Here is a 14,066-nt window from a genome sequence, read left to right on the forward strand (position 1 = left end):
ATTCCTGTTAAATGTATACTGTGTGATATTAATCTGACTGTGTGTGTGTCAGTGGTGCAGGGCAGGCGAGTGTGTTAGTAAGACTCCCATTCCTCAGCATGTGGATGGTGATTGGAGTCCATGGAACCAGTGGAGCATGTGCAGCAGGACCTGCGGTACTGGAGTCCAGTTCAGACAGAGGAAATGTGACAACCCTCCGTATGTCATCTCTCTCTCTGCCTGTCTGTCTGTCCATCTGTCTCTGAGAGAAAGAGAGAGTACATTTATCTCTTAGGCCCTAAAGTGTGTAATGAATTTTGAACTATGAGGAAGATGAGTCCTAGAATGTGTAAATTTAAATAGACACGTTTTTGTGCCAGCCCTTTGATTGAAACCAATATACTGAAAGGTTTTTGAATGTTTGATGTGTTTTCACCTTGTTCATTTTCAATGTTTCCTCCAAAGATATTGAATAAAATGGACAAGAAAGTAAAATGTTACTTTTCAATAATCTGCATTTAGGATAAAATTTGCCATCACTGCAATCGCTCTCCTCCCCTCTTCTCTCCAGCATGAATTATGGAAGTAGTTCACTCTACAAACTGTGCATCAGCCCATTGGTCAAAAGTCAGCGGCCTGTGGGCTCAATGAATTTAAATGATCTTTGAATCAAAGGGACAAGCTTCCACATTAATGCTCAGACACTATAAAGGAAGGTGATATTACTTGATTACTTTGATGGTGTTGCTGCTCTAGTTTCCATCAAAATAACCCATTCCGTTTAATAATGGGTTCCGTTTGACAAAATGTTGACTTATGGAAGTTAAGGAAGTCTCCTTTTTAGGTTAGGATAGGATAGGATGAACTTTAATTCCCCAGAAGGGAAACTGGTTTATCATCCGCTAACAAATATGCATAAAAGCAATTGAATATTTTCATGCCTATGAAAGGGACACTGACATGACTTGACATTGACTAGAATGATCATATCCTTAAAAATATGTTAATTTCATCTTGCTCAATATTTACTTCTACTTGTGACTGCTTATACTATATGTAACATTTGTTTATGTGTTTGTGTGTGTACAGGCCTGGTCCTGGTGGGCGACACTGTCAGAAGGCCAGCGTGGAGCACAAAGCCTGTGAAGGCCCCCCCTGTCCCAAAGGGGTCCCCAGTTTCAGAGACCTGCAGTGTCTGTCCTACGATCGGCACGCCCGCAAGAAGAAGGGCAGCGTGCTGACTGCAATCATTAATGATGGTGCGACACACATTCACACAGACATCCTGCCCTCGCTCGTGTGATCATTCCTCATCTACTGCAATGTGAAAGTGGTGGACAATACAAATTATTAATGGAACACCTTTTTTTTAAGCTTTCGTTCAATTTGACCATATTTTATCAATTTTAAGTGTCTAAGATGGGCAAGAGAAATGAGAAGCTTAGCTAAATAGTTATATCAATGTAATATTTCAGTTTGCACTTAAAAGAATGACATTAGCTGCAAGATGGCTGGTGTAATGTATGAATTTTAGATTGTGTTGTCCAAGTTTTAGAAAGAAATTTTAGTGAAGTGGGAAATGTTGCCAAGGCGTCAGCATCAAACCTTCACAAATACATATTAAACTGGTTTAATCTCAAATATTTTATCCTTAAAATAATTCTTATGAAGATTCAACTGCATGGTTGAGCAGGGGAACAACCACAGAGTTCATAGCTTCTGGGCATGTGACTGTTTAGAAATGCAATGCTTGTTGCTGTTTTCGTATTGAGAGTTGTGCCCATCAGAGGGCTTGTTTTTCCCGTCGGCAGTCTATGGGTTTTCCTTTTCTCCTCACAGTTACTCAGCTTCCTTGTTCCCACTCAAATGAATATTTGTTCTCCTGAATGAACACTCAGTTCTAACTGTGACAAATTACTGAGGTACTTAATCTGTGATTTATTCAGTAAGCTGCAGCCTTTTTAACTGTGCAACGATAAATCATTCTAACTTTAACAGCCATGTTGTGATGAGATCACACCAGACATAATGCCCTTTGTGTGTGTAATAAAAATAAGCCACAGTGATTTCAACACTGGCCCGTTTAGCACTGTTTAATTATAATGAAACAAAACAAACATAACTTGATTTAATAAATGTTACAGATACACTCACAAATTTTCATCTTGAATAAGTTCTTCAAACTACACAAAGGAGGTTTTTTTTTTTTAGAGTTTAAGCTCCTTTAAAAGAAATGCATGCTGGGATGTTTGCAAAGATGCTGCAATTGATTGTTTTCTTTAAAACTTAGTTTCACTAGTTGAGAGAACTTTTAGTCAAATCATCATGTGAAGTCAAAGAGCTTAGGGCAGAACAGCTTGTGTTTATACATACCAGAATTAAAACTGGACATTCAAAGTTGAACGAACTTGACGCTAAGGATATGTTCATACAAAATAGATATTAAGAAAAACTAAATCTGTCTGTTGCTCTCTCTCTGTGTTTATCTGTATGCAGAGAAGCCGTGTGTGTTGTTCTGCAGCCCAGTTGGTAGAGATGTCCCAGCATTGATGGCCGACAGAGTGATGGACGGGACACCTTGTGGACCCTATGAGGCTGACCTGTGTGTTAACGGGAGCTGTCAGGTACATACACACATGGGCAGCAGAGAAAGAGCAGTTGCCGCGGGCATGTGACGTGCACTGGCATCACAGGCACCTCACTGTCTTGAAACAGAAGATCAAGTCTAACTTTTTCAGGATGCGTCCTCCGATTCTTGATGGCCCTGCAGACACAAACAGGGTAAAGTCCAAAAGACTGACCCCAAACATTAATCTGAAGGGTTGAATCAATGGAAATTTGAATACATTGCCATTAAATTTGTGGGTGCTGCTGTTCTTTACCCTCTTAAAGAAGAACTGCTGAACATTCAACAGTCCACAACACACACACATACACACACACTGCTCTGAACCCACACAGGAGAGCCTCATTATAGCTGCCTGGTTCTTATCTTCACATGCAGGAACACATAACACACCAATCAGTGAAAATAAGAGGAGGTTGGAGATCCCAATAACAAATACAAGCCAAACTGAACAGCTCAACAACAGGTTCTCAGCTAACAAAAGTATGGAGAGGCCTGCAAGATATTACCAGTTACAGGAAACTGTCCACCAACACTACGGAGAACCATCAACTAGTAACGACCTGGTTTTATAAACCCATGTTCACATGCCTCACCGTCTCCACCTCCGCCTTAGCATATTCAGCTCTTTTGGAGCCAGAGGATCTGGAAGGCATCAGACCCAGATGGTGTCTGACCCTCTTATCTAAAACTTTGTGCTAACCAGCTGGCTCCCATCATTAGTCAGATTTGCAACAGCTCTGGAGCAGTGTGAAGCCCCTACTGTCTCAAATGTTGCAGGAACCCAAGAACCAAGCTTACTGTTACAAGAGTCTGTTGCTGACCCACCTGAAGGACATTAAAGCCCCCCCCCCCGGAGCTCATGCAGCTTGCCCACTAGGCAAACAGATCAGTGGATGATGCAGTCAATAGGGAACTGCACTGCATAATGTCTCAGCTCCAGTCCAATTCTACATTCCAATCCTTGTTTTTTTTTCTGTCTTGCTGCCACTGCCACCTCTGTCTTTCTGCCCTAAATGCTACTGTCATCATCCTGCAAAACAGATATTTTCACATTTTGCAGTAAGACTGTCTACTATGCTGTTAACATAGACACCAAAATGAAATCCAAGAGGTTGTGCAAAAGGTTACATATTCTTCTAATTGACTTTTGACTTTTTTTCCAATTTAAATTTAGCAAAAAATAAGAACCTTGCCAGCAAGGAATAAAAACAAATGTGTATTATTCTGTGCACAAAATTAAATATTGGAGTGTTTTAGAGGAGATTAGATATATCAAGATACACAGAGCAGCCATAACATTGTCGCCATTGAAAAGTTAAGTGAGTAACACTGATTATCTGGTTACAGTGGTAGCTCCCAGTGGGTGGGGTATATTAAATAAGAATTAGTTTGTCCTGAAGTTGATGTGTTGATGCAGGAAAAATGGCCAAGAGTGAGGATGTGAGAGATGTTGACAAGGACCAAACTGTGATGTGTAGAGGACTGAGTCAGAGATATCCAAGACTGCAGCTCTGTGGGACGTTCCTGGTATGCAGTGGTCAGGATTTGCTAGGAGTGGTCCAAAGAAGGAAAACTGGTCAACCGCTTACAGTCTGACTGAATGGTCATGGGAGTGAAAGCCTGACCGTGTGGTCTGATACAACAGAAGAGCTACTCGAGCTCCAACTGTTGAAGGCGCTCATGCTACTTCTGATAGAAAGGTGTAAGAATACAGAGAGCATCACAGTTTGTTGTGTATGGAACTGTGCGGCTACAGACCGATCAGAGAGTCCATGCTGCCCTGTTTCCACCAAAGCTCCTACAGCGGCTTGTGACATTATGGAGCACAGCAAAGGTCCGGCTGAAGGGATTGGTCTGTGATTACATCACAAGAGGCCCGTGTTTGCTTCCCACATCCTACAGTATGCTAATAAAAACCAGTTAGTTTTGAGCACAACCTTGTTTTTCTGTCGTCTTACTCAAGTTGTTTTTGTTCCTGAATCTAACCAAACCTTAGCCAGTGAGATATTTTGTATGGTTATTTGTTTGTTTCCAGTGACAGTGGGAGCATGTGTGTTCTTTTTCCAAAGACGAGGAGGATTATGAGTACCCAAGGTGGTATCATGAGGATTACATCTTCGTTTAGATTACGATTAGTGTCCAAACAGCCTTTTGGTTTAGTTTATATTGAAATTGTACAATTGTGTCATATACTAACCATGATACCAGTAGATATGATAATGTAATCAGGGTCCAGTGTCATAGCTTTAGCTTTAGGTTATAGAGACTGGTCTGGAAACACAAACCTCCGAGTTATTGGCTTTAAAAGATCTACCCATAATAAACTAAACAGACAAATAAACACTTGTCCCACTATGAAGCTGAGAGGGAGGTTCCTACGAGGATCAACAGAGTACCCCATTCATCAGCAGTTAGCTGTGATGGAGTGAATCAACCAGGGATTGGGATTGGGATTGGGGGGTTTATTTGGATCTGGTGTCTCAACTACAGTCAGCCTTTTGTGTTTATTAGTAAATATTGGATGCTGATACATTTGGGAGGAACTCCCCTCTTCCTGGCAAAGGCAGAAAGACAAAAAAGAGAAAAAGAGGCTGGCCCAGAATGGATGCAATTATCGTGACGCACATGTACTCACAAAATACTTCTCACATTTCAGTAATGACTCACATATCCTTAGCTGCGAGATCACTTAGACTGAGCGCAGCTCAGCTGCATTGTATGTATGGGTTCTCTTCCTGTCCACGGTGTTTAAACATATATATGCAAACACAGTGACACATGCAGAACTACTGTACTGTTTCAGTAGAGTTTATTTCTTAAAACTACTCAGGCAGTTTTGATGGGAGACCACAGACTATGAATGTCAACAGTACAGCTCAGAGTGGGTTGCTCCATCATCACCATCCTGTCAGTGCTTTACTCAGTGAGTGAGTGACCTGTCTCTTACAGTGCTGTGCCCTCAATTATGCAGAACTGTAAGCCTCAATAAAGTGTCAATGGAGGAATTGTATAAATTCATGCCCTTCACAGTAGTCCATCCATCCATCCATCCGGGTTGTAAACAATCTTGTTTGTGCTGTGAAGTTGGATATTTTAACACAGGAGTCTATGGAGCCAGACTTTACTGGTCTGTGGAGGAGCTGCAGTAAATAGCCCTGCACTCTTGACTTCATTTTTCAGCCTTGGAGGTCGTCACTCATTGTGCACCCACAATCACAGCTGTCACACACCAGACACTGTCGGCACAGGCTGTCACAGGCTGTCACAGCGTGGAACTCACATCAGTAGCTGTACTCCCGAATAAATACAAAGATGTCACCCAGATAATCAGAACCAATATATAGTGGGGTTAGAGAGAAATGTTATTGAATGGCTTGAACAAGTTTGCAATGGGAGAAGAATTTTTATTTTCTGTCCTGAGCTCTCCATTCCAGTTTTGGAAACCCACCAGCAAAACTCAGAACCACAACCAACTGAACCGAAACTAATGGAACTGAGTTTCTTTTTCTGTTCTTTTCCCTTTGGTCTGTTGTGCTTTGTCAACTTCAGATGTTCTTGACATGTGCCTGCTGGGCTGGAGAATTAGAGCTGCAGACAAAGAAGAAGCACATCCTGATGTTGCTGAGTGTGGTGGGGGCATGAGTGTTTTTTTTTTTTTTTTAAGATGAACATGTGAAATCCGTACAGATTATGAAAACACTGGCGAGGACAGAGAGAAGAGTACGTTTGGTGAGCTGTGAAAATATACTGTCTGTCTGGAAGAGGACCCTGGAAGTCTAAGTGAGCTGAGAGGCCGTATGGCCCTATGAATCAGCAAACTATGCACCATGCGCTACTTTTTCTTGCACTGTGTGAGTGTTGGCACATCGCTAGATAGATGTGTGGCCAAATGTAAGCTCTAAACCATCATTGTGAGGACAAGCTTGTTCACAACTTCAAAGGGAAGATTTATCAGTACGATTTTTCAGGAGAAGGTTGGAATTAGGCATTTAGTTGCTTAGTGGATAATTACTGTTTGAATAAGGCTCCAAGCAACATTATTATTATAAGTTTTGTTTAAAACATGATCATATTGACTTTGACAGTAACATGATTTATACATTTTCACAAAAGTAAATGTCTGGAGTTTTTAGTTTGGGAGCCAAAACAAAAAGCATTCATTGAGCAGCAGCTTTGAGGAGGAAACACTGACAGGAATACCGAAATAACTCAGAGTCTGGAGTCTGGAGTCAGTGAATGAGCTAGAACAGCAGCTACCACACCAGCCTCACCTCCTGAAGCTCATGGATCATGGAACCAACTTATTTTGTCTCAGCCGTCCAGACTGTGCGCTTGTTTTCTTGATTCACTTTGAGCCTGAAAACCATCCATCTTTGTCTGGATCAGTCTGTCATCATGTGTGTCCCCTTATGGCCACAGTTCACCATCTTCTAATGTCTTCTTCTGCAGGGTAGACTCACAAGATAAAACAAAGAGTCAACTTAACTTACTGAACTTGACTTACTCAAACAGGTTTCATCAAACCCTCAGCCTACAGACCTGTTACCAACAGAAATCTATCCGCCATCTGTACGACTGATCAAGGTTTGCAGAGGCAGAATGAAGCAAATCCCACCTTGAACTGCATAGAGACAAATTAGTAGACACTAGACTCACAACCTGGGGAACGTTTACAAGTACAGGAAGAACAGGTGTGTGAGGGAGCAAAACTATCCGCTGGTCCAATGTGTTCCAATGTGAATGCACTGCTGAAAAATAAATAGGGTGCCTGCTGGAAATCTTTACAGGCACATTTACAGCCACACTTGCCATTGCTGCCTTGTGGTCGTCCAGCTGTCATTAGTTTTCTCTGCCCTGCCCCCTCCTGGCAACTTAAGCATGATGAGTTTTGATTCACAACACAGAATGAGTGATCACAGGGGGAAGGTTTAAAGTGGGGACTGTTTTAGTTGATATGATAAAGCTGAACTGATGCCAATCAGCTCAGCTCAGTGGGAAGTCTGATTTTAGTTTTCTCCAGAGGTTTACAGGGAGTCCTTTGGTATATTTTTGCAGTGATGCAGACACACACTTGTGTGCGTCACTTGTATTACAAAGACAACTTATCAGTCTTCTGTTTGAACAGTTTTGTTTCTTTTTTCAATTTTTTGTGGTGGGCAGAAAATTGGCTGTGACGGCATCATTGGCTCTTCAGCTAAAGAGGATCGGTGTGGTGTTTGCAATGGAGATGGGCGTTCCTGTAAGATAGTAAGAGGAGACTTCAACCACACCAAGGGAATGGGTGAGTGTTTGTCGAACTATATTTGTGCTCACTGATCCCAAACCAATTCAATCAGTGTGTTTTGTGCAGTCTCTTCCCTGATACATACAGTTTCTGAAGGGGATATTTTATGTTGCATACCATTCTTTTGACGTAAAATGTGGTGATTTATGCAGAGAATTTGACATCTAATTTCACTTTCTCTCTGAAAAGGTCACCTTAGCCTTCAGTGCTGGTATAGATGTTACACTGATGTAGATGTTACATTGTAGATGATGCTCCTGTCTGAACTCAAACATTTTGCTCCTGTTATCCTCCATCTATAGCCTGCCAATGTTTAAGTTGAGGAGCTTCACGCTGAAGCAACCATCATCATGAATCTGAAATCAAACACACTTTAAATGCACAATATTGTCCTGCTGCACTCCAGTCTGTCAATGGTTGCACATATAGAATAATATGAGACAGATATAGTGGGCTGCAACATGTTTTATACACAGAGGGGGAAAAGCAGTACCACAGCAGTTGTATCGGTGTTGCCTTCAGAGCAGGCTTGGAAAATTTGTATAATGTGAACAAGGCTAATCACGCAGAGCTGAAGCGCTGGTGATGCGCTGACTCAGTCGTCCACGCATCACAGTTTGACTCGTCAAACTCTCTCACATCCTCACACTTGACCAGTTTTCTTGCTTTTTATTGAAATTCAACTTGAGGACTAAACATTCAAGTGCTGTCTCCCACCCACAGACAGCTGCCGTGGTAACCAGAAGAGTGTTATTCACTTCACCTCTCAGGGATTGTTACTGTGGATATTTAGGTTATGTCGCTGTCAACATTTCAACATAATCTACGGATAGTGAAGTGATTTAATATTCACTCATTATCTGTCACAGATCTGAGTTACAGAGGGGGATGATGGGAATGAGAGGTTGTTAGTGCTGGTGTGGTCCAAAGGACGTGTGACCTCCCTTCAATTTCCTTGTCTTGTCCTCCAGTCACCACTAGGCAGTGTAAGAGGGTATCTACCTGTGTGATGGCTAAGCCCAGAGCTGTCCCCAAGTGTTTCTCATGTAAGATGCATGCACTGTGTGTGTGTCTGTGTGTGATTGTGTGTGCGCGCGCGTGTGTGTGTGTCTGTGTGTGATTGCATCTGTGTGTGTGCGCGTGTGTGTGTGTGTTTCCTGCACTGCCTGGATTGTTTTACTGTAGGTAGATGAGAGAAGCAGTTAGCCGTGGGCTCCCCTGGGGGTGTAGTCTGGTTATAGTTACATAACCAGCTGTTTGACCCTTTTACCCCATAACCCAGCCATGAGGAATGCCAGGGACACATTCCTTTAATCCAAGCTGTTTCCTTCTCCTCACTGCTCCTGCCAAGTGGTGGAGTAATGGTGGGGGGTTGACAGTCGTCTGCAATAAAATGCCTGCCTTTACACTCCGGCTTTGGAGATTGACATTTACAGTACTGCATAAAATGCCATGCATTTCACATTTGCCATTTGCTCCTTAAAACATCAGATGTGCTGCAGTTAAACCCAGGTGAGCCCACGGCCAGTCTGTGTCTAACCATAGGTGGATGGGCAGGGTGGTGGAGGGTGGATGGATTCAGATGGTTGGCTTTCAGGAGCTTGTGGTGTGTTTTTGTTCATCGTGGATACAACTTGCCAAAAATGATAAGAGCTGCACACGTTCAGTTTTCAGCCTGGACTCACAAAATTTTGTGTAATGAACACACTCTCTTGAAATGCAAATTCCACATCTGCACACGATGATTTTTTTTGCCTCACACAAAAGAGTATATGGAAACAAACAGGCAGTAGACGCACATTGATAGTAATTGTTTAGATGTAGAACAGCTGCACTGAGCAAAAGGCAGAAAGAAAGACCCCAGAAACTCTGCAAGAGCATTTAGCTTATTAGATATCTTTTGGGTTAACTGTTAGAAAAACGCTCAATGTAATTTACACATGTCAGATACACAGAAACAAGATTCATGTGAGTCCTGTCTGTAGTATTGGGCATTATTTTTTATTTCTGTGGTTTGGGAAAATTTTCAGCCTGGTGTATTTTTCACACACCAGGAGCCCAATTGTCTCCCTAAACTGTCTCAGTAGGCACTGGCTTCTTTTTCACTTCATCCATAGTCATTATATGCTGGAGTCAAACACTGAAGATACTCAGCTAAAAGCAGTTCTTTAGAATGTAAGACTGTCCTCAAAACCAACAAAGTTTTAATGTTCTCCTTTTTGACTGGGGTCTGATGTTCATGAGTGCTGGTGATTGTGGTATGCTTTTGAGATTTATGAAAAAGGATTTGCGTAAAACAGTAAAGATGTGGGCTGCATGAGCCTTGTACAGCTTAAATGAAGATGATTTTACCACATAAATGTTTCTCTGAGTGAGTAAACATGAACACAGAAGGTAGCCACCTGGAATGGCCATTATGACTAACTTGATCATCCTCATAATGGCCGATGGGACAAGCCACAGAAAATAGCTCTTTGAGGTTTTTCAGGTGATGCTATAACGACAGTGAAGTCATACACACATAAACACACTGGTTCACACTGATGAATCTGTCAAGTCATTCAGGGGACTTGCCAAAATGTGAATCCCCATGTGGTTGGCCCTAATGGCTTTTCCATTTGGCTACTTTTTTGTTTTTACAATGGCCCGAATTCATAGACCATTGTTTAAGGTCATTGATGATCATTTTGAGACTCTGAGGTGACTTGATTAACTGCCCTTTCCCTGCATCTAACCAACGGACGTGTACAGTCTATAACTTCACAATGTTGTGATATCAATGGGAATCACTCCTCATTGTTTTTGCAGAGTTGCAGAAGAGTTTTGTGGTTCCTCCTAAGGAAAAAACATACACAACAGCAAAAGCACAAACATTAAATAAATACTTAGCCAAAACTGCTGTGTATGCTCACCTGTGCGTCAGGAAGGGCATAAAGCTGTATTTGTGGGAAGCTGATTTGCTGTGGTGATCTGGAACAGGCAAAAGCAAAAAAAAAAAAGGGGGGGGGGGGTTAAAATGCTCCAAGAGATGTAGCCCCTGAACTGGGATACAGACATGGACTGTGATGAACAGCACATGAAAGAGCTATTGATGTTTTGTATCATATCTTGATAACGATACTCATTTTCACACATCGCACTGTAGAAGGAATTTGCATTTCATGCTCTGGGTTCATTTGACAAAATTTTTGCTGCTGTCTTGTGTGTCTGTGTTCGATGTCACCCAAAACTGGCTGTCAGTCACTGTCAGAAGCAACCATGTTTTACTGTATAACTGTGTGCTGTGTTTCGTCGGTAAGTACGATGTCATATTGGTGTCTGAAAGTGAAGCACTGTTCCGAGATATTGTTGGGCATTATTGTGTACCAGAACAAAGCAGTTCATTCAGATTCCATCTTCCAGTTTAATGCCCTGTATCTACACCCATACTTTCATAAAGCACAAACTAATATGAGATTGTCACGTGCCACTCTTTTCAGTCATAAACACTCTTTGTTCCTTAAAGAAGACGTTTATACAAATTCAAGTTTATGTAGTTTAGCCCAATATTTCCAACAGACAGACTAATATTTTACAGGCTAGTCCTCAAATGCCTAAAACTATTTTAAGGATCCCTGTAACAATAAAGATTATCTGTTGTTTTATTTGAATTGTCGATATTCACAACTAAATGTATTTGAGGTAGCAGATTATTTGCAAGTGTTGAAGAAGTCACCATCAGACAGTGTCCTGTTGACAAAACAGTCAGATAATAAAGCAACATTCTGTTCTGTGATGTCATTTGAAGGACTTCTTATCCACTCACCATCTTCACTATACTGTAACTGTATGTATGATGACACAGACAAAGTCTTGTAGATGTCAATAGTCTGTACACACACATGCGCACACACACAAACACAGTCCTGAGAAGAGCTTTAGCCCTGTTTAGTCAAGTGTCCTAGCAGAAAAAGTGAGATGGCAGGTGAGCAGATTATGTCTGCTTCCTGGTTTGGTTTGACTTTGGTTTTGATGTTGTGTTTAGCTAGAATATGGAGACAATCATTTCCTCGATATCAGCAGTGGATCTGCTGAGGAAAATGTTACCACAGCCAACGAGGATGATGGACAACAAAACCATCTATCAGTCACAATGAAAAACAATACAAAATGGTCCTTGAGTTTGTTTGTGGTTGTCTGCCTCTGCGAGTTCCAGTCACATCATCTGGCTTCATGCTAACTGTCTTTGTAGGGTAACCTCAGGCACATGTCGACACAGTCACTGGTAGAATAATAGCTGTCAAACTGAGCTGCTTTGTATTGAAATAATGCCCAACAAGTCCAAATGAAGTGTCCTGTGTGTGGAGGGAGGCTGGTGGCTGGTTGTCTGGCAGAGATGTATCATTCAGAAAGCAGAATATAGTAATCCATGCTAAATTGTACTCTAAATGAGTTACAGAACCAAACCTCAAAAATTAATTGGTTCATAAGTGTAGTAAAAAATGTAGAAAATTTTAAATGAACTCAGGGAACTATTGAGTGAAAATATTGTGCAAAGATAATTTTCTTCAAATCAAAGGGTTGGGTTTTATAAATATCTCACAATTCTTTAAGAATTTGCAATAACTTTTTTGTTTTTGTCTTTTTTAGTTTCCTGTGCTATTAAGTGTCTACAGTAAACTGCAGTGACCAGGGTCTTTAACATGCAGATTCTTTTATTTTAACTTGTCTGGGCAGGGATCCTTTGCTACATGTCCCACCTTTTCTGTCAGTCCTCTGCCACACTCCAACTCATAAGGGCAGAAAAACACCCTAAAATACTTTTTTATCTGTCCCTTTTTTGGCTCCTAGAACGTTATTGAACTTTATCCAGCACTGATCTCAACTTCAGCAGTTTGCCCGACAAATGTCACCAGTTCATATTATATGTAGGAGGAAAAATGAATTATGTATGTGCTATGAGAGCAGGATGTGCTCTCGAAAACAGAGTCAGTGTCAGTCCTCCACCAAAGATCCTTTGAGTCTGTAACACCAAATGTACAATAGGTCACTGTAGTCATGAAACAATCCCAAAACTAACATCCATTTGGACATTCATACCACATCAGTTTAGTAATTTGGGCAGTATTTGGTTCTTCTTAAATAGTAACTTATAAAGTCTTTGGACTGCTGCTTTAGCAATGTGCAGTTTGACTCTCACCTCAGAATGGACTTGTTTAGGCTGCTGCCCAACTTACCTCAACTGCATTTGATTTTTTTATTATAATTTTTTTTTTACATTTTAACATTCGTTACTTGTGTAATAAAAGATTACATTTTGATTGATTTGGATCTGAATTGCCTTTAATAAGCAGTTTCGGATTGGTAAAATTCTTTCTTCTTTCCCCTTTCTTCTTTATATTTATTTTCAAAGATAATTGAAAATGAATGGAAACCAATGGTTGGAAAGTTCAGAAGTAAAACCACATTTTTAAGCCACAACTTAAACACTTGAAGATGTTTGGTAAAGCTCATGAAAGGGAAAAAACGCTTGTCCTTCAATGACTTAGGAATAAGGAGAGAAAATAAGTGATAAAAGTCAATAGAATAGAGAGAGAGGTTGAATTCAGTGGTGTTGTGAATTAGAGCATCTCTGATACAGACACAGAAGTCACCAGCCCGCCCCCGTCTCCAGCTGCGGCTGCCTCTGAATAGATTTTCACCTCATGTTTCTGTCTTTCTGCCAGGCTACATCGAGGCCGTGGTTATCCCTGCAGGAGCCAGGAGGATCAAAGTTGTGGAGGACAAACCTTCACATAGCTTTCTGGGTAATGATGTGTGTGTTTTACAGGATGCACTTCAGAACCTCAAGAATGACCAGATCAATGTAAAAAAAAAACCTTATTTCATTTGGATGTTTTGCCACCCTATTTCTACTCTACAGATTACAGACCAACACTTTACTACTTGATAATTCGTGTCTTTACTTAAAGAGTAAACACAAGATCTGAGGGTATTCAGGAGTCCACGCATACAGAGGGATGATTTTTTTAGAATCTAACCTCAACACTTAGCTGTTTAACAGTGATCAAGGGTTAGGGTAGGTAGGTAGGTAGGTAGAAAAACATTTCCTGATTGAGCTGGTCCATGGCTAAAGTTTTCCGTCTACTTCATAATGTTCATGCCCCTGTTTACTTTTTCATCACAACTTTTTTT

General features: G+C 41.1%; 1 protein-coding gene across 2 annotated transcripts in view; it reads left to right on the forward strand.

Moving 5' to 3' along the window:
• The window catches only part of adamts17 (ADAM metallopeptidase with thrombospondin type 1 motif, 17), a 99,490-nt gene that overhangs the window by 66,746 nt on the left and 18,678 nt on the right, over nucleotides 1–14,066 (forward strand). The window contains exons 12-17 of one of the 2 annotated variants that reach the window (XM_029498833.1): nucleotides 53–198; nucleotides 1,069–1,238; nucleotides 2,476–2,603; nucleotides 7,769–7,889; nucleotides 8,864–8,938; nucleotides 13,598–13,678. In XM_029498833.1, coding sequence (XP_029354693.1) covers nucleotides 53–198; nucleotides 1,069–1,238; nucleotides 2,476–2,603; nucleotides 7,769–7,889; nucleotides 8,864–8,938; nucleotides 13,598–13,678 — 721 coding nt within the window. The remainder of the gene's footprint in view (nucleotides 1–52; nucleotides 199–1,068; nucleotides 1,239–2,475; nucleotides 2,604–7,768; nucleotides 7,890–8,863; nucleotides 8,939–13,597; nucleotides 13,679–14,066) is intronic. The other variant, XM_029498834.1, reaches the window with a different exon arrangement.

This window comes from Echeneis naucrates, chromosome 3 (genome assembly GCF_900963305.1).
Source record: "Echeneis naucrates chromosome 3, fEcheNa1.1, whole genome shotgun sequence".
Lineage (NCBI taxonomy): Eukaryota > Metazoa > Chordata > Actinopteri > Carangiformes > Echeneidae > Echeneis > Echeneis naucrates.